The sequence below is a fragment of the Corvus brachyrhynchos genome, unplaced genomic scaffold (genome assembly GCF_000691975.1).
Source record: "Corvus brachyrhynchos isolate BGI_N302 unplaced genomic scaffold, ASM69197v1 scaffold14, whole genome shotgun sequence".
Classification (NCBI taxonomy): Eukaryota; Metazoa; Chordata; class Aves; order Passeriformes; family Corvidae; genus Corvus; species Corvus brachyrhynchos.
Genome location: NW_008239110.1, coordinates 8836729 through 8857986, shown reverse-complemented (window position 1 = coordinate 8857986; position 21258 = coordinate 8836729). Strand labels below are relative to the sequence as shown.

The window sequence follows — 21258 nt, the reverse complement described above, 5'->3', positions numbered from 1 at the left end:
CATGGCACAGCCAGGCTGTCTCCCTCCTCCTCTTCCTCCTCCTCCTCCCGCCCACAGCCTCCCCTCCCCCATGACACGAGGAATGGCTAGTCTAGCGGGGTTTTTTTAAATAAATTTGGTACCTTTCTTCCTTCTGCTGAATAAACTGGAGATGTTAAAAAATAAACAGCCAGGAGAGTCAATGATTTGTTTGGAGCAGTCAGATGGAGTTGTGGGGAGCTGGCGTGGAGGGGGAGGAAAGGGTGACCTCACTTTCTGAACAGTAAAGTTTGAGTGGGAGGGTCTCCACACGAAAGGTAAAAAAGGGAATGATGTGAACATGTGAAGGAAGCCAGAGCACTGAACAGAGCGTCAGTCTGTATCCTGACAGGGGGAGATAAGGTGGCTGGAGAGCTAGCGGTGCTTTCCTGGAATACAATCTCTGTTTGACACTCTCTGCTTAAGCACTGCCCATCTGTATGTTATTGTGCTGGAGCCTCTGGGGAAAAAGAGGAGCCACAGGCACGGAGAGTGAACGAGGGAGGCAGCAAAAGCGTTTTTCTTCCCTTCTTTTCCTTTTTTTTCCTTTTTTTTTCCCCCTCTTTTAAATCGGGATCCGGTTAGACTGCCTTGAAGTGCCACATCTGGAAACTGAATGCTGAAAGAAAGTTAAAATAACTGAGGCACCACTAAGCCAAGGGGGGCTGATTGCAGAAGAGGGTAAACAATTACTGAGACGCTAGAAGACCACTGCTGGATGTAAGGGGAGGAAATGGCTTTGATCTCCGCCTGGCCCCTCGTTTCTCCTGTATTATTCTTTTTGAGATGCTTCTCCTCCAGCACAGCCTCCAGTGAGGGAAGCGTTTTTCAGTTTGACATTGAAGGTAGCTCAGCGGTCAGCACGCAAGAAGCCACTGTTATCAGAGGGCAGCAGCAGGCAGTAGCTACTGGAAGTTGGGTGCCTTTTGCTGAGGTACAGTAATTCCCTTCTCTCTCTAGTGTCTGCAATTTTCTGCTTTCACCTGTCTGTGTCAAAGCTCCCATCTGGTTAATGTTATCTTAATCATTCGATCCTTAAAGTGATACAGGAGGATTTTGTTGGGGGGGGAGGTGGTCTGAGACGTTGCATTTTGGGACTGGAGAGATACAGTTCAGACTTCAAAATGTACACATGCCCTGCCTGCTGTGAGCAGACAGCTGCTGTACTTTGCACTGAAGCTGGCTTAGCGTGTCTCTGACTTTCCTGCCAACATAACTAAACAGGCCTGTCCAAACAGAGCTATTTTACAAGAGTTAATTGTCACAACACTTTTCTGCTTGCCTTGTAATTTCTGCAATTGTAATTCACTGAAATTTTCCAAAAGAGTCTGTCATTTGATGGCAAACTCTGTACTGTAAAAGTTTGTGCTTTTGCCTCTGAATGCCATCTGCCTCCAAAATTGGAAGTTTGTTTTCACAGCGAAAGCAGGGGATGATAAATCAAATGAATCTAGAAAACTACCTGCAGAGAGCACACCTGCAGAGATTTTAAGACTTCCAAAAATTATGTGGTTGGGATTAGTGACAAACGAAATTAGAGAGATCTGGGAAGCAATTTGACAATGGAAAATTTTCCCACAAGCCCTGTATTTTGGGATTGATTTATACTTCTCATTTCAGCAACACTACATCGGGAATGGTCTACACAAAAGCACATCTTGAGGAAAAAATAAATCACTCCAGCATACATGGCACGGGGGCAGGGGGGCAAGGTTGGAAGTGGAACAGTGGACACAACACAGTAATATCTCATGCGTGGTAGATGCAAAGTAGGAGGCTAATTGAGTTCCATAAGGTCATGGGAAGGGAAAGAGTAGTTCTTCTAGCATAACATTCAAAAATGAGGTGAGATTAACACAGCTGTGTCACTGTGACAATATCAAGATCGCAATCTCCAATATCACATGGCTGATTTTCCACCTACAGTCCACTTGCCAGAATTAACAGCCGTGGAAATAATGTGCATAAAGCCTTCAGACAGCCAGGGTTGCTGCAGGGCTGGGCAGAGCTCATTCCCCTGCTCCGAGCAGCTGGACAGCCTCAGGAAACGCCTGCCCACCCTGCTGGAGACTCAGCACGAAACATGACCTGTGTGAGAAAACTGAAGGTTAAATCCTGCTTTGCTCGGCATAAGGACTCTTAGGAGCTATCCCAGTTTTTGGACAGGCTCCATGGTGTGGGATGTACAGATTTTCTCCTCTGGCCTTGGATCAGCCCCGAGAAGCTGCATTGCCACCTGTTGCTTACAACATGGAAAGTCCCTGAATGAAATGCCTGACTTAAAAGCTGAATGGGTTTTGTAGCTGCTTTTCACAGGATAATGAGCATCAGTGATTATTAGTCTTTCTTGATAAGACAGTCTAGTATGGTTTTCCCAAAGACACAGTTTACATTTCTTCATGTAAGTATATTAGATTTTACATTGCGAAAGCGCTGTGAGATACATTGGACACTGCAGGGGAAGGACACTTCAGTTTCCTTCAGCCGTTTCAATCCTTCCTAAATTTTTCTTTGGCCCAACATAATAGATTCAATAACTGGTGTTTCTTCTGGCAGTTTACTCCAGCCCATGCAATGGCAGCACTTAGACTCTGGATCCCATGTTACGACTGGATGACAGTGCCTGGTATCATCACACCAAGGCCCTTGGCTGCAGAATGCTATAGCTTCATGAGGAAGAAGCAGGGACTTCAGGCCTTTTGCTGCATATTTCAGGACCCACCTCCATGGCAATTTCCAAAGAGGCCCAGTAGGATGCTTTTTGGGGAGAGGACTGATGGCTCTATAACAGTGAAAACCCACTTACCCATGGATGCATGTGTGTGGCTGGTAGCAGGATTTGAGGAACAGGCTTTAAGCCTGGAGGTTGATGTAGTGGCCGGAGAGTGATGGTTTGGCAGTCTCTCATCCAAGGAAGGAACATTACTTCTGGTCCTCAAAGAGCTTCTCCCTCCCACAGCTCACCTCCCCTCCCTGAGCCTCAGGAACAGGGTCATCCCAGCAGGTTTGAATTAACCTCTTTTGAAGCATGAGTTCTTAACCCACAGCTCACAGCGAACCGCAGAGTAAACTCCTTTACACAGTGTGGTTTGATTCAGCTCCTTCTTCTAAATATTGACTCAGGCCTACAGCTCTCCCGAGCAGACAGAGGCTGTTAGTCACGTCAAACAGTGCCAAATGATACAAAGGGGGCAGTTTCACAAGGCAGAGTTACAAAGCCACAGATGGGGCTTCGTTGTGGTCTGTGGTGACCGTCAGCTGCAACATGAAACATGCCAGTGGGAGTTTCCAAGATGTAACTGGTGGAATGCTCTTGAATCCTGGTAAGAGTTTAATGTTATGAACCTATAGAAGAACAGGAGATCTCAATTAATGTAAATACATATTAGTGACTATTTCTCAGTTTTCCAATCCTCTTCCTTTACCATGTGTGGCAACCCTAAACTGGGAAGAACTGGCAGAAGTGGTTTAAAAAATCAGAATTAAAGTTAATGTGGAGCTTTGTCTTTTTTTTTTTCTTTTTTTTTTTCTTTTTTTTTTTTTTTGTGGCTGGAATTTGAAGGAAAACCTCTTAAGAGAAGGAAACTAACTGCATTTTTAATGCTATGCTAATATGCTGTATCCATGCGCAGAGAGGACCATGAGTTGGACTTCAGGCAATGTTGGCTACCTTGGTGCCCTGGTTCTTAAACATTATGTAATCCAGTATATGTGATCCAGTACACCTAAATTAGGCACATAAATTGTTCGTAGATGTTTCAATCAGAATCATGGACTCTCTTCAGGTACAAACCCAAATTCCCCATACAATAGTGGAGACACTAGGTTTTCTAATCCTCGAATTCCTAGCAGTCTTCCCTGAAAATGCTCAAAGGAGTCTCTTCCTCTGTAAGGATGTTTTTGGATGCTTGTTTCAGGACAGCTTTATTAATCAGCTAAAGCAGATGTTTAAATTAACTGGATTAGATTCCACACAATGAAATGTTGCATTACCTATATAAGGAACATTGTTAGTGACCACCAAGCAGTAAGATATCTGCTTCTTGTTTCAAAAAAAAATTGCTTATAAATTGATTAAAATTATTCAGAAAAGTATTATGAGAAGGATTACAGCGTTAGGAATTTGAAGATAGCTGAGAGGCTCTGCAATCCAATTTGCCAACTCAGTGGGAGGTTAAGAAAAAAATTTGAACTTACTGTGTAAGTACATACACAGGCAAAAAAAAAATTACCTAAGGACTTGTTAGTCTAATAAATTAAGGTCTTGGCATATGCAACAACAACTGAAGGTGACTATGTTGAGACTACAGGTTAGTTAAAAATTTTATTTTCAAAAGTGATTAAGCACTGGAGATTTTATTCAGTTGTGTTGGTTTGTCCATGAAGAGGCAGATCAATATGAAAAGCACTCTTAAGTATTCAGTTTCTTGTGCACTATTTAGGAAAATTAAGTTTCTTGGCTCACAAAGACAATAAGGGGAGGTGGGGGAGATGTTACAGCGCTGAATCCTGATGTCTGTGGGGAGACAAAGGGAAAAAGAGTGAGCGCAGAGCAGTGGATCCAGCTGATCAGTGCAGCCCAACAGCAGTTGGTGGCATGAAGTCAGAGATTGTTTTTTCCAAACAAGGATAGATTTAAATATTTTATAAGGAGGATTCATAAAAGATGGAAGCAAAGCATTTAAAACTGACAGGCAGATATCAAATAAAAGCAAACAAACAAGTGGCAAACATCAGAGATCTTTGTTTTAGTGTTCCACTCACCAGCTTGGATGCAGCAGAAGGAAAGTGAGACACTTCCAGGTTTGGTGAGGCACAGAGGTAAAACTGAAAACCAGAAGTTCTGAAACAGTTATATCCCACTGTCAAACACATGCCTCTAAAATAAGAGGCAGGTCATACATTACCATTTGGGTCTGAAGCCTGCCACTGTCAACATCTGTGTTTGTAAATTCCACTGATATCATGGGTTTAATTACATAGGTGTAGATTTTGTTCCCCATTAGGAAGAAAGTTCCTTACAGAGTCTAAGGTGAGAATAAACAATGGTACAAGACTTCAAATACCAGAGAGTATGGCAAATGATTCCCTGTGATCCACATTGTGCAGTCACTCTTCTTAACGTAAAATGAATGTAGGGTGACACCCAGTAAAATACTCGTTTCATTCTGATGTAAATGACTACAAGAGGCCAGAGACCACTATAAGAGATGAGTGTGGGAAGAATTAGGGGAAGAAAGGGAAGACAGACATTCTGGGGAGACATCCCCCAAACCAAAAAAGACCATCTCAAATGTCCTGCATGGAAAGAAGAAGTGAAGTAAATAGTGGGAAAGGAAGCAAACTAAAGCAGGAAGAAGACAAAGGAGGGGAAAAAATTAGAGCAAGAATGAGATAATCAAGAGTCTTAAGAGTAAAGAAAAAAATGAAGTTGGGACAGGGCGGGAAGCCAATTCACAGAGTGAAGGAAGACATGATATTATTGGACAGATGGAAGAGGAAAACTGTTTCCAGCATCAGTGTTTTTGGCTCAGGGGAAAGGCAGAGAGGCAAAAGTCCTTTAAAGGAAACAATTATCATAGTCAAGTCAAAATTAGCCATTTACTATAAGAAAAAGTAAGACACAGAAGTTATGTGACGGAGTTTGTGTGTTAAAATGACATGTTTGACAATCATTTTTTCCCACCTGACTTTTACCAGCAGCTGCTGATAAATAGCAAGAAGCAGTTTGAGGTGCTTGCTTTCTAGTTCTCTAAAGTGATAAGCAATAATTAGCATAGGACCTGTGACAAACTCACCTCTCTAAAACGGCTCACATTAAATATATAAAATGACAGCAATCATAAGTCCCAGCCACTTGTTAACAAAGACTCAAATTATCATCAAATCTTCTTCACTCCTTTTCCCCAAAAAGGTTGAAACAGAAAATCTTGCAAACTGTTGAGAGAAACCACAATTTGATCCTTACTTGCAGCATTAATCTGTTCAAAACAAACTAGTACTACAAGAAGCAGCAGAAGGCCTAATCCTGAGGTGTGAGCCAAAAAGGGTTTTAGCTTGACAGGAACCTTTATATTCTTTTAAGCTAATGTGAACTGCATCTACTTTAAAAAAGCAGATCTTTAAATTAATTCACTTCAGATCCTTGAGGTTATGTTAGGTTAACTTCTATAATGGGCAATTTGGATTTCTAGCTGCTGGTTTTTTCTGATACAACAAGGTTATGTTCTGAGAAACATCTATTAGTGGGGAGGAAGTTTTACTGCAGATGTTAGTGATTCCAACTTAAGTTTCTCATCAAAACTTTAATGAAAATCAGCTGCTTGGATTAGCGCCACCAATCCCCAAACCTTTTAAATCATAGGAAGCTGAAGCAAATGGAAGCACAAGACACAGCAGATGGATAGTTGGAAATTTTCTCCATTTCAAGAAGATGTATAAAACACCCACCACAAAACACAGTTTAAACTCTACTGCAGTGAATTCCCACAAAGTTTTGGGCAAGTACCAGCAAAGTGCCCCAAAGCTTATTCAGGTCTGTGAAAACCAATAAAAGGCATTTTATGCCCGCTCTTATTCACAACATGGGAAGCAAGGAAGGAATTAAAAGTCCAGTTTTTCCAGGGGGCATGAGAAGAAATAAAAGAATTGCTTTCTGAAGGAAAACCTGGCCTGATTTAAACTGATAACAATTAGAGCTTCTAGTGCTCAAGAGCTGTGTAAAAGAGGCCTAGTTTCTGAGTAACATATAACCAGCCACTGATAATTTACAACTTGCTTCTGGACTTAGATTTCAAACACCAAAATATAGACACCCTTTGGGTTTTATATTTTAATTGGTCCTCTTGAATGTTTGGATCTGATCCCAGTCCATTTTCACATACCACCATGAGCTGGGGATGTTTGGGTTATGCATCCTAATGCAAGATTCAACAATTGCTGAATAGAATTATATACAAAGCTGTTAGAGTTCCAAAGTTTTTGAAATCTATTTCTTTGCCATTAAATGATCTCAAAGAGATTTTCCTAACTGTCAGTCAGGATACAGAAAGTGTGTATTTGACAATGAAAACAGATTGACTAAAATGCAGTAAATAAGATCTGGCTTTGTGGTTCCTGTTTAGCTGTATTGTGTATTTCTTTATACAGTTACCTTGAAATAAACGCTTCATAAATACTAGAACCCTTTTTTTTTTCTTTTATGACAAACCAGCAAGAAACAGTGCTAAACCCACAGCATTCAAGAGCCAAAGAATGAGAGAGGGCTGTGAAAAATATTTTAAAAATGACTATTCCAATTTTACAACACATTGTTCATAAGAACAACTAAAATGTTATTGTTTAAGTCATGGCATATAGAAGCCAGGGTGTATGAGACAAACTGGCACACCTGAATGTTAGTTTGAAACATAATAATTACTGAACAAAAAGACTACCTGGATGAACAACTTCCAATAAGTTCTGCAAAAATAGACTTTTTAACTAAAACTGTAAGACTCAGAATCATTGTTTGACTCTGTCTACCCAACAAAAATGAAGAAAATTAGCTCATTCAGCCTTTGACCATTGCTGAATGGTGGAAAAGTAGCTACATAGAACCAGCACCTAAACCAGATACTTTCTGAGCTGTGTAGCACCCTTTTACCACCCTACAATGCATCCTTTTACTCTTTTATGAAAGACCTTCTAAGTGCCAAGAGATTAGCAGAGTTTTCTGCCAAGGCTAATGCAAGGCCAGCATGTCCTAGGGTTTCCTACTGTGGTTTTCCACCTCTGAGCCTGGATGGTAGCCTATGGAGAGCTACAGAGGGCCTGCCATTCATTACTGCCTTAGGCTGTGCTTCCCACTCCTAGCTCCAGGGACCCTTCCTCAACAGCATTTTGTGGAAGCAAGCATTTGTCCAGATCCAGTATCCAAAAAAGAAAACAATAAAAAAAAAAACCTGGCAGAACAAAATATAACATAGCCCTCCCTACCCTGGCTATTAAAGTCCTTCATGCCCCAGAAAGGCTAACACACCCTTGAGGGTTGGCAAGGTCTCCAGAGCACGATTTCCTGGCAAAGTTCCATTCAGGGGGAGGTGGACAGGTATTGGAAGTCTAGACATGGTGTAAGGTCAGGGGGAATTTGCGTACCCTGCTCAGCCTATTGCAAGTTTGTGGTTTTCTGTTGCTCTCTCTTTCCAGTCAATGGCAAGAATAGTCTGAAGAGGTTCAACAGGGTCTCTAAGGCACCAGCTAATTACTTTTAAGTCAGCTGGAAACAGGCTGTTTGGTGATGGATTTCTGTGAGGGAGAAGAAAAGAAGTTGTTGGGTTTTTCTTTTGATGCATTGATTCTTCCCTCTCTTTGAGCCAACAAAAAATGTATTTTTTTCAGTATTAGACTATGCCAATGATGAAAGAAGCCCAGAGGCATTGAGAGAAGAAGGCAGGTTACCCTTCTCCCCAGCCCTGGCATTTCCTCTCTCCTTTCAGAGCACAGCCTCTGCTCAGCTTCATCCTGAACATAAGGCAAGCAGTATAAAGTTAACCATGCTGAGCTGTCTTACTCTCTTCCCACACACTTGCAAAGTGCTCAGATGATCCAGGGGAAAAGCCCTTTTTCTGAGAGCTGCCCAGAAACACAGGATCTTCCCATCAGCCTTCCCCAGCAGCTGTCTGTCTTGTCCATAGTTGGGCCACCCTTGGGAGGCAGAGACGGATGAAAGCTCTCTCTCTTCATCTTTCAAGACTTTCACATTGGCCTGGGTTTCTTTCTGACAGACTTTTAAATTGATGCTATGGCTATTGGCCAAGCAGATCACTGTTTTTCTCTGCTGTGATTCCAACATTTCAAAGAGCTGCAAAATCAAACCAGGAAACACTAGAAATCTGGAAGGGGGGAAAATAATGCTAAAGGAAAATCAAAAGAAGCTTGAGATTTACCCTCTCAGTCTTAACAGTGTTCCACAAACACAGTCGTACCTGCTTTAAAACCCACTTTTCTTTTTCATCCCTTGAAAATTTTTGTCTCTATCTGGAAATCTCTCAGGGAGTACTGTAGTTTGTTATTTGATTATGTCTCACTTATCTGAGAGACTCAATGACTTAGAATGTACATTTCATGTAAGTGGGGACTGGGTGGAGGGTGGTTAATGAGGAAACAATGTAGATTTATCCCTTTTCCTGTAAATTGAATACATTTGGCTTTTTTTTTTTTTTTTGAAAGAGGAAAATTAACCAGCTACTCCTTCAACTGCATATTTTCTATTTCCAACAGTGAGCATGTGTAAGAGCAAGTTTTTCACTCAGTTGCAGTACTAATAAGTAAATTAGAGACTGGTATTAATCTCAGATTCTTAGCCAGCTTCCAGACAGCTAAAACACTTTAGCCCTCCCCATTTTTAGAGAAGAATGCCTTTTAAGCAGAGGCTTTGTCTTTCCCACTGTATATGGAAAAAATGACTGTGCAGTTCTATGGAGAATGCCTAGTTGAGATATGTTTATGTTGGATCCAACCCCATCTCTGTTGCTGAATGGCAGTTTGTTTTCCACTTGAACTGGGGAAGGGATAACAGTCTGGGAACTCTTTCAACACAGGAAATTTTTAAAAAATTTAATACAATTACTAAGTCAAGGTAATAGATAATGTTGTTGTTCTGCATAAAGCCATCTGGCTTTCAGCTATTTCTTGGTTTTGCGGGAGTCCCCATCAGCCTGTCACTGCTGCCGTGGAGGCATGCACAAGCCCACCCAAGGAATCAGAACACAGAGTAACAGTGGGCTGGGGAGAAGGTTCCTTGTAATTTTTTCCTGCACACCATGCCGGCTTTGCTTATTGGTTTGGAGGTTACCCATGTGCAATTATCCATATTCACTCTCTCTCCGACTGCTACCTCTACCATGCCATAGGGAGAAATAGGGGTAACGCTTTTTTCTGTGTCTTCCTGCCAGCCAGATTTTATCTAGAATTGTAGCAATTAATTTCAGCCTTGCTAGTTTTTGTTTTAGCAGTCCCTGAGCTTTGCGCCTAAAACCTTGAGAAGAAGGTTTCCACCAGCTTCATAATCTGTGCTTTTTTATCATCAAAAATAAACTTCTGTTTTGGAGGCTGATGAGTTGATAGCTCATCAGGTAATACATAAATAATCCCAGTTGTCATGGATAAGTCAGAACATGAAGTTTGCAAGTTAAAAAGTTATGAAGTTAGTGTCTTGTCCTGTGTCCCTTAAGGCAATCACAACTTTTCCAGTAAATTCTGAGGAGAGCTCAACCCCTCTGTATATATAAATGATGGAGAACTTCTAGTGTTTAGTCATTGCTTAACACAGCAGCAGTTGGAAAACAAGACTAAATTCAATCATCAGATACACTCTTCAGCAGCTGCAGACTGGCCAGACATGGTGTGCCTGGCTCCAGATCAGCCCTGTGCTCTCAGGTGGGACCATCACTGGGAATGCAGGCATAAAGGAACAATATTGAGATCCATACACAGGGAATGACAGAAACGACACTGGTAACAGAAAATAATACTTCATTTGTTTCATCACTTATTAAGCAGTTCATTTACTGAAAAAGATTAGAGGTTCACAACCAGTGTCACTGCTTTATTTATCATTGTTTTGGTGTTTGAAGATTCAAATTACTGAGCTTCACAAAAACACACTGCTGCAGATTTAATGAGCATTTCATATCACTTATCTAGAACAGCTTATTATTACATTAATTTGCCCAGATCTATGGCAAATGCACTCACTGAGGTTTTTTAATCGAACCTATCTCAGCTTAGAATTTCATTCAAAAAATAAGAATATGCAAAAATATTGGAGGATTCCACTGAATGACTATTTAAGCAGGAAATAATTTGCTTTTACATTTGCAAATTAAATAACAAAACAGAAAGCTTGTTAGTGTGCAATTCGCATAATTACTTTAGTTTGCAGTCTCATTAAATGCAATTAGAACTGAGATACCTGTCAAGATAAGTGGATAAAAAAAGATTACCAGCATTGTTCCCAAATTTCTTCACCAACTTCTGGTTAATTTCTAATTTATAACATCAGTGGAACACTCAAAGTAATAAATATTTCACAGTTAACAATGTCAGAAATTTAGAAGAACAATATAGGGATTTAATGTACTACACCAGGGTGCTTATAATAAAACTATCATGAACATTGATTTGAAGACTAAACTAAAAAATGTGTTCCTCTCAGGAATGTTTACAGTTTGAAAAATAAATTTGAAATTGCAAATGGCTAATTTTCATGAGGTTTCTGCATTTGAACTGGTAAATACTACAGAGTGGCTTTTTGCATGCAGACAGTTGCCTAACAGCTGTAGTGTCCTATTAAATGGGTAATTAACTATCTAGCTATGATGTCACACACTGAATTACTTTCTCCAGTAATAATAGTTAGAATGTGACCTTTCTAGTTCAGAAGAATTTGATACTGTAGACCAGAGGTAATGAAGGCTTATAGAAATTATAAATAGAGCTTGGAGGCCTAGGGGAAGCTGGTGAGCAAGTCTGTTTGTTTTTAATTCTCTAGTTTGAAAGGCTTCAAAGCTCAGACAAATTTAGCAAAAATCAACAGAGAATAAATAAAATTGCAGAGCAGATGTTCACTTCTTCCTGCACATTGTGGAGTACCTCATGGTGGGGAGCAGAACTTCTGTCCATCTCTCTCTATGATTACTTTGATGGTAGAGCATGTCTGACCAACAGGTCAGTAATTAACTTCTGAGGGCCTCATTCTCCAAGAGGAAGACAAAGATCCTTCTGAAATGTCACTTCATAGGGGTTTATAGGTTCAAGTACAAAGACAGTCTTGAATTTATTACTCACTGTCTGGGAATTTAAAGTCCATTTATTTCTTCAAATGATAACTTAAGAGCGAAGGATGACAGCTCTGTGAAAGGGCACCACCAGGGAATTTTATTTTTTAAATTAGTTATAGTTTACCTCAGTGGTTTGAAGAACTCATAGAACTCTCCTCCTTAGCCAAGACTTGGTCTAGGAAGATACACATAGTAAATTAAGAGAGAATAGTAGGACAAATAAGGGGGAAGTTACCAGCAGAACGAATGTTCTTTGTACCTTGAGTATGAGCTTCTGGTCTTAATTTGTTTTCTCAAGAAGATAAAAATGCTTTCATCATTGTATCTAACAAAAACAAATGCCACAGAATATATTTTTTAAAAACAACTTCTATATCAAATAGATTTTTCCATATTCATGCTTCCTTCCTTGTATGAAAAAAACGGATTTTCCTTAAATATCTTAAAAGCTCCCTTACAAAGTTAGTTTGAAGCTTTCATGGGAAATTTTATCATTGAACTGTAATTCTTTCTCTGGACATGCTTTGACTAATCCTTTTCATATATCTGGTATGCTTTGGCAGTAAATCTTTGCAGGTCGCTCATAAAAGCTACCCTCAAATACAAGAGTGAGGTCTAACCCTAAGAAAGAATGGTGGGAAAAATGGGGAAGGCAGATATGTGCTGTGTACATATCAAATGTCTTCAAACCATGACTGTTTAGCTGAAAGACAAAATGTTCTTTCAGCACTGCATTAAGAAAATCTTGGGCCCAGAAACAGCTTTATATTCACTGCAGGCATCTGGAACAAGCAAAACACGACTACACCATGTCTGGCCCCATGGGGATATTCAGTATCCCTGGTGGTTCTGACTAGTTCTCTTAAAAGACGTGAAGGTGTTGAGGAGTGTCCCTGCTGGGTACATTGGGTACATCTGGGACACTGGAATTACGTTGTGTGCTCTGCCATGGATTACACTGCGTGCATTTGGATACAGTCACGGATAATCGGCTCTAGGTAGCCCTGCTTGGACCAGTCAACCTCCAGAGGTCCCTTTCAGCTTCAGCTATTCTGTGATTCTGAGTGGCTGTGGTCAGTATTCCATTTTACTGATCGAGAAACTGAGTGGAAGAGTAATGTTCATCATCACACGAGACATGAGCAGAAGAATGTATTTTCTTGAGTCCCAGTATCCTTACGAATATAATTAGAGATAGAGCAGCTTGTGCACAGAAACAAGGTGATGAGTTTCTTTGATGTTCAGCAAGAAGGCATATATTTGGTATGTTCATTTCAAACATTATAATGAAACTATTTCTGTGGAGGTGTTTGTAGATTAGAGGTAAAACATATGTAATAAAGTGGGTGAGTGGCTGGAACCAGGTGCAGGCATAGGCAGGGACAGCAAAGATAGGAAAAGAGGAGTAGGAAGACAAATGGAAAGCAGAACAGGGAGAACACAAGCATGAGTAGAGAACAGGACAACAACAGAACGGCTGTGGGAGCCAGTGGGGGCAGGTGGAGATCCAAACCCCTCAGTGTAATGTTCAGTTGCTCCATTAATAGATACAGCCCAGGAGAAGCACCCAGGCCTCCCCCAAGAAGGGCCAATGAGCAATCATCTCATCTGGTTGGCATTTACTGTAAGACTGTTTAAATGACATTCAAGCCTCGTTGCCAACAAGAGAGACATATAATATAGACAAGACTAAAAGGTAACCTATAAATAAAAGCTAGAGTGAGCTATAAATACAAACTGAGAAGCCATGGATTTGATCAATGTCTCTCAATATACAAATGGACTTAATGGAACACTCCGTGCAGCAAGCCCCTCATTGCTACAAGTACTCACTGTGCTTTTGAGGCAATTGTAACTGCAAAAATCTCTATCCATAGGAGTATTCTTTCTCCTTTGGCAAATTCAAATCCATACAAATTTTGGGAACACAAGGTCTAGAAGAAATTAAACAAATGATTAGCAGCTACATAGTTACTATTGTAAAAATGTGGCAGCAGTATGAATGACAGTCAGGACAGTATCAGAGCTGTCATCAAGTACTTGTATATAAAGAGGCCAAGGACGCCTTCTAGAAATATTTTTTCCCTTGTGTCTCAAAAAAACAGAACAAAACAAAGCAGAGAAAATTTAATTAGACAAACTCTACCCCAAGTCATACACTTCAGGATCCATCACATCATAGAGTCGTGGAATGATAAGATTTGGAAGGGACCTTAAAGATCATGTAATCCCAGGCCCCCCTGCCATGGTTGGCATTGTTGGAGGAGCAAAAAAATCAGTGTTTCAATACAGCCATCTGTTATCTCAGCCATTTCAGCTGTTGAGAGGCAAAGACCACCCTCCCAAGCTTCCTTCATAGCAGGTATTATGTGAAAAAATGCACAGTTTTGCTTTGCATTTTTTGATTTCACTTTGCTGATGATCTTCAGAACAGTCCAGTGTTTGTGTGTCAAGCTGATGAAGATAAAAAGTGTGAAGAAGAGGAGCAATGCCAAATAATATTCAAAACAGAATGGTGGGCCTCCTCTTTTGGAAAATGGGAATCAGGAACTGTACAAAGGCATCTGGCAGCATCTGGTGCTGGGTTTAGTGATTTGTTATCTCCTAGTTAAGAAATGTGGCAAGTCAGCCTTTCATGGTTAGTTAGGCTGAATTAGAAAGATGGATTATCTGCTGATGCACATTGCTCAGATACTGTACACATACCTTTAAAATATGCACTGTCTCCTGGGCACACATAAAAACAGCATAGTTCTAACTTTAAATGCATCTCAAAATTTTCTTAACAGGGTTTCTCAGCCATACTCAATATTTGGTCCCAAAGCATTTTCAGCAAGAACTGGTGAGCCACTGAGTTCCTCATCCAAAAATGTGGAAAAGTCTAGGTGTGAAGAGCACCAGAACCCATTAATTAATAAACACCTTATCCATCTGGTAAACTCAGTCTCTGATGGGCTCAGAGCAGCTGCCTACACATTCAGAAAAGGGGGTGCAGGTTTTCCTCTCTGCTGACCCTATGCAGCAAGTGCAATTCATATGTTTTCTAGTGACCATGCAAGTCCATCCAGTCCTCTGGGACGAGTGCAAGAACCAGCATGGCTCAGTCAGCAGCAGGGCCCTGCAGAGCAAATATAGGTATACCCTTTTACCCCACTTAACCCTTGTCCATCCCCTTGTACATGCACACTTCTAAACCCCCATGCTGTCAAAAGATACTCCTAAAAACTACACATATTGAATTCTCAACCCGAAATTTAACCTCCAGCAGTTAAGCACCTTTTCTGTGATCAATAAAGTGCATGTTGGCTGTGTAAGATGGCAAAGACCCCAGGAGACCCCAGGGCTCCTGAGTGTGCTGCACACCAGTAGAGGGGCTGACACCAAGATGGAGTTGCACACAGTGTTTACTGTACAACTGCTGGATTTTATATTTTGGCAATAAATGGAGAGAGGTTTCTCCTGCAGGTCACCAAAGGCAGGGGGGTCAGGAGAGTGGGATGCAGTGTTATCACAGCTATTTTTGTTTGCATAAAGTTTCCCAGCAGGCTGAAGAAGAACTAAATCTTTGTGTCTATGCTTATGGATAACACGTCTTTGACCTGAGGAATTTGAAATGTCTGTTAGTTTGCTCCCAGGGAGCAAGAAGTAGTCAAATGACCATCAGTCTACAACTGGAAGTCGGGATTTTAAAAATCCATGTTTAAATTCACTGGAAGTCAATTATGTCCTGAGCTGAAAAGCAGATGTAAAAGTCACGTTGCTGTCCTCAGTACCTTTTGATGAATGAATTACCAGAAGTATATTTGTATATCTGTCCAAGGTAAAGAAGACAGTTTTGTAGTTAATGATTTCCAAACATGATAAGCTATAGATTTTGTGCCTGCCCACAGCGGTTTTAAGACAGGATGTTCATGGATTCAAATGCTTTGTTTATTTACATCCCAATTTGGTAAAGCAGTATTTTTAGTGTGCCTTTTGGAAGGAAACAGAAGATGTCCTTAGAATGGGGTCATTCCTCTTTCTAGGCTCGATCTTTCCTGCATGTAGGGAGAGAATTGGTTGGGCCTGTCAGACATCAAGATTTCCTTTGTATGCATCCACTTTCTCTACCTGAACATACTGACTTGTGGAACATACTCTAAGGAGCCTTTGCTCTTCTCCAAGGATACGGGGTCCAGCAGTTTGGCCAGATCTGTGGCATAGCTATTGCAGCTTGGACACTTTTACAAGGCACAGCACATCTGACATGTGCAATAGGTTACATCTCACAGTCTTTGTTTACAGAGCTGGCACCTACACGAGAGCTACCCCTCCACGTCCCTCTGTGCAGTCAGGAGAGAGCAGCAGGCACAGCTGACCTAATTTAGATGCATTTCTGTATACAAGGAATCAAACCATACAGCGGGTGTCCAGCTGGCTTTTGGCCACATGGCGTCCCATGTAGAGGTCTCCATGTGGATGACTCCCAGCTTGCTGTGGTTTGGTCTTCCCACACAGGCAGTCCCGCCACGCAGCTGCCAAGGCCAGCTTGCCCTCACACCAGCACGGCCACAGCTGTGTTAGCTCAGCGCTGCACCTGGGGCACAGAGCTCCTCGGGGCTTCAGCCCGGGACTCTCTCCAGGGCTCACACAGACATGCTGGGTGAGACCTGCTGAATGCTGCATGTTTGGCAAGATTTCTGTGAGCTCTTGGCTGGGGATTGAAAGTGAAGTCCCTATTATAGGTGATCAAAACCAGGAATCTCTTTGGAAGAGTCCTACCTATTCTGAGGGAGCCAGAGAAACTGAAATAACATCAAATGTGCAGTAGAGGACTGCTTTCTCAGACTTGTTTCTCTAATGTTCTTATTTCTAATAAACAATTACATAAATGAAAGTACTGGAAGATATTCAAGCAGGAAGATGTCTTTATTTTTAGGTAGGGCAATAGGCTATTTATCTCAAGTTGGCCTAAGCAAACAATCTTCAAAAATGCCTCAGAACTGTAGCTGCCAATTTCAAATACTGTTTATAAAGACAAATAAATAAAAGCAAGCATGCTTGGGTTGGGTTTGGAAATGTCTTCAAGGAGCAGAGGGCTGATGTTTCCATGGTAATGCTGTGCACTTCCAGCAGACTGGTCTCTGCTTTAGACACAAGGGTTTTAAAATGGATGGAGGTGGTTTAGAGTATTCGCTCATCTCTGTATGGCAAAAGATGTAGAGTTTCAGAGATCTGATATAATTTTGAGTCCCAAACTTCTGTTTGTCTAAACTGTTCCTTCCAAAAGGATAAACATTACATATTGATGTGAAGTTGTCAAGAAGAGACATTGCTCCACTCAATTTGTTTGATTTTTTCATCAATGCATTGAAAACTTGGACTTGAATTATCCATGTGTCCTACTTTTACAGGTATCTACAGCTGATATGATGCCTGCTATTTCAGAGGAGCAACATTTTTCTATTTTCTTTTCCCTGTGTTCTGAAGCAAAGCTCCATAATGTTCAAGTAGAGTTTATTTTCTTTTCTCCTTCTTTTTTTTCTTTCATTCCATAAGAGACAATGGGGATTTCTAAGGGTCCTACAGTTCCAAAAATGGTAATCAATCTATGTCAACTGATAAACATTATTATGCAAATAATTCACAATATGTGTCACAGTTCTCCATAAATGTTTTGATTGAGAGATAGCCTCTCAGGCCAGATTTCACACTTCTCAAACTGTGACTCCCTTAGGTTTATATCTTTTGACAATATTTTTACCACCTTTACAGAGCAGATCAGACTGCAGAAAAATGGAAACTAGAATGCACAAATATATCTTCAAAATTAAACTATAAGGCAAATTAACTTGCGGCACTATCAAGATAAAGCAGGTAAACAAACGGTGGTCTGTCAGCTTAACCAGAGATAGCTCCCTGTGTATGTACTTGGCTAACACCAGGTGACGGGTGATGAGAATTAATTATATTCTCTTCCACTGAAGGCTAAAAGAACATGATCAGGAACAGTTTCTAAGACTTGAATAGCATACCATAAATTATGATAGAGTAATTTATCCAACCTCTTGGCATAAGTAATGTGTGGAGGCTGACAGAAACTAAGAAAATGTGCATTTTTGCCTCTTGCCATCAAATATCACCTTTCTACAAAAAATACGGGTGTTTGCAATATGGGATAGAACTTCTTTCTATTTTTTCAGATAGATTTGGGATGTTATGTTAATTAAGTGAATTTTCATTTCATCACAAGCCCATGGGTTTATCAGGTTCAGCTATGCCCAGACTGCATTCACTTTTACTATCCTGAACAGACCTTTGAAGTGAGAATCTACTAAGTAATACCATAATGTTTGACCTTTGCCCCCGTGCCTGAACATCCATGTAGCTCCCTGAAGATCCTTCTCAGATCCAGAAGGAAGCACACCTTTGGACTCCCTCTCTAGCAGCAAAGACCATAACAGTGCTAGGAGCTACACCCAAAGCTCTACTGGCACTAAACTTACCAGTGACCGGGCAGCTGATGTGCCATGACTACTGCTTTGAGTGCTGTTCCTCACACTCAGTTCCCCACGGGCACCAGCTGTTTCCTCTTTTACAATGGTCCTGGAGGAAAACACTGTCTTTCTCTTCTGGGTTTGTTTTGGACCAGATGTAATGGGATTGCTGGTCCAAGACTATAAATAGTATAATGGATGTCACAAAGGCTGAGATGTCCTAATGCAGATCATTTCACCCTGAATACACATGCTTTTGTGTACCCCTGAACTTGAGAGGAAACTCTGGAAATAACAAGCACTGGTGTGGATCCAAGGGAGCCTTTTATCTTGGAAGAAAATCTTTGTGTTTATATATTCACAAGAAAGTCACAAGTTCCAGTACTAACTAAAGCTACGTGCCATTCTTTCTCACCATTAGATGGGAGAGTCAATGGCTATGTCTGTAATACTGAATAAAGCAGTGTGGGGACCTCCTAGTCGAACAGGATAACCCAGCCCATCTCCATGTGCTGAAGCACTCTCTGTGTTTGCCCAGAGAAGGGCAGTCCTATACAAACTGCTTCTTGGCAGCACATCCTAACAGATGCCATGCCCTGAGCTGGGCCTGGTCATTGTGAGGAAAATTGCGGTCTGTCAAGGAGCCAAGACCAAGACCTGAAACCACACATTGCCTTTCTTCAGCTGGCCAATGAAGATGTGGCCACAGAGCACTCTGTGTTACCAGCACAGCACTCTTCCTTTGATGAAAGCAAACCAGAAGAGGCAGGTTCACAGCAAACACCCACCCCAGCACTGCTGCACCACTCCTGCGAGCTGGCAGCAGGGAAGGAATGGGGATCTGGTTCTGCCCTCAGTTTGCAGACACAGATAGGGAGCAGCTACAATGAAATTGGTGGAACTGATTGAATATAATATGGGAAAAAATTCATACTCTGTGTATGCGAATTGTCTTCCATCTTCAGGCCCATCTTGCACTCAGACTAGCAAAAATGTCTGAAGAAACAGAAAATTACTACAGGCTCCCCAGCACTTTCAGCATGCAGCTGGCTCTTGTTTTTAAGAAATGTAATCATTAAATCCAGATGCAGGGTGGGAGTGGGGGGAATAAATGCCCCATGGGTGCAAAGATTTTCAGGAGATCAGCAAGGCAAACATTTGATTGGACTTTCCAACTTGAACTGGAACAAAATTTGTCCCTTGGGGAAAAAAAAATCTAATAATTGTGAAGACATAATTGCTAATACAGACCTAACATTTTGGCCTTCTAATTGTCTTCACCATTCAGAAACAGACAGTGGACGGAAATGTTCCTCACTCAATTGCCTACATAACAATTTTGCAGGAAGGGTATTTCCATTTTGTTCCAGACCTTTTTCTGCTTTGTATGCAACAATTTTGTGCTCCCAGAACATTCAGAAATTTGAATCCCTCAATTAGCTCAGCATTCTGACACTTCTTTTTATAAATATGATATTGGCTCAAGCTCTGGAACAGCCAACCAATCGCTCCATTATCGCTAGTAGGGCAAGGAGCAACAAAAATATATCAGAATAATTGAGAATGCCTGAGAAAACTTCAGAGCCCAGAGGAAACAATCTGGATCCCATTTTCCCTTCATTCCCTCTTCCCTCATAGCACTGACTGTCAATACCTCATTTCTGGTTTACATTGATGCAACCCATGGTTTAAAGTAGTGTTTTAAAATAGCAGGCATCAGCACCTTCCAAGCTTTTGGTGATTAATTGAATAACATAGAGGGGAAAAGTTGGAAAAAAACATACCCATATGACTTCCCCACATCTCGTTTTGAAGAGGAGCTCTGACAATGAAAACAGAGGGACCCAGAATTGAGGCAGATCACTTGAGGAACTGAGAGGTGTGTCTGCTAATAATAGGAGGTAAACTGGTTCCCAGTGGACTTCAGCAAAGACTGTGCAGCCCTCACCCGTATGCTCAAACCAAGGATGTAGCACTGACCTGCACTAACTTGTTACTGCTGGGTGTGTGGACTAGATGAAAGCTCACTCATGGCTGCAGTGCAGGCGTACCATCAGTTGAAGTATAAATGAGATTATCTTTATGGCTGACTGAAGGATTTTCATAGACACCTTTACAAGCATTCCTACATTTCCATTGTCCATATTCACTATCATAAATGAAAAATTACTCTGCTTAGACCTGCAAAACCAATAAAGCTTTTGGGCAGACACTAAAGGAACACAGCTAGGACCACCCACCAGCTCTGAGGCATCAGAGAATATAACAAGCTTTAGATCTGTATGGGTGGAAAGGAATATTGCAAAGGCAGACATTGGGACAAGAATCTGTTTTCAATTTAGAAACTAACTGTCTCCCTTCCACAGTGTGTGGTGTAATCATTCAGCTGCAATCCTTAGTCTGGCAGGAGCCAGTCCTACCACTAAGACTAAACCATAAAGACTAAACAACTGAAAGAAACAAGCAGTACAAATAGACAGTATTTCTGCTGTCCCAAAGAGTCTGTGGTCTGAAGACTTTGCCTCCCAGGAGCTATTATCAAAGAAAGTGTTTCCAAAGCAAACCAGATAAAATTCTGCACACAAGAATGGTAAAGGCAACTGAGTTTTCCATTTATGTTCATCTCAACTTCTCAGAGTTCTCTGGGTTAAGGGTGGACTAATGATTCATTTCTAAACCTCATTTTTAAAGTTTGTTATTAGTCATCTCCTAAGATACACTGTCTTCTAAGTTAGCAGCTTGTCTGGCTGGTTAGAAGGACCTGCCAACACTTGGGAATGGAAGCTAACATGCAGATGAGACTCGGGATTGCTGGCTCTTGCTACCCAGTGCTCCACAGTGGTAGCTACAGCACCATGCAGGCATGTGAGTGCAGGTCCCAGGAAAGACAGGGCCATAGCATTGTGCCAGGGCTGGCCAGCCCCAGCCACCAGCAGGGACCT

General features: G+C 41.2%; 1 protein-coding gene across 2 annotated transcripts in view; it reads left to right on the top strand.

Annotated features, from left to right (window-relative positions):
* Nucleotides 1–324: 324 nt before the first annotated feature.
* The window catches only part of LAMA4 (laminin subunit alpha 4), a 100333-nt gene continuing 79399 nt past the window's right edge, over nt 325–21258 (top strand). For both annotated transcript variants that reach the window (XM_017739583.1, XM_008637778.2), the window contains exon 1: nt 325–952. In XM_017739583.1, coding sequence (XP_017595072.1) covers nt 752–952 — 201 coding nt within the window. In that variant the 5' untranslated portion in view covers nt 325–751. The remainder of the gene's footprint in view (nt 953–21258) is intronic.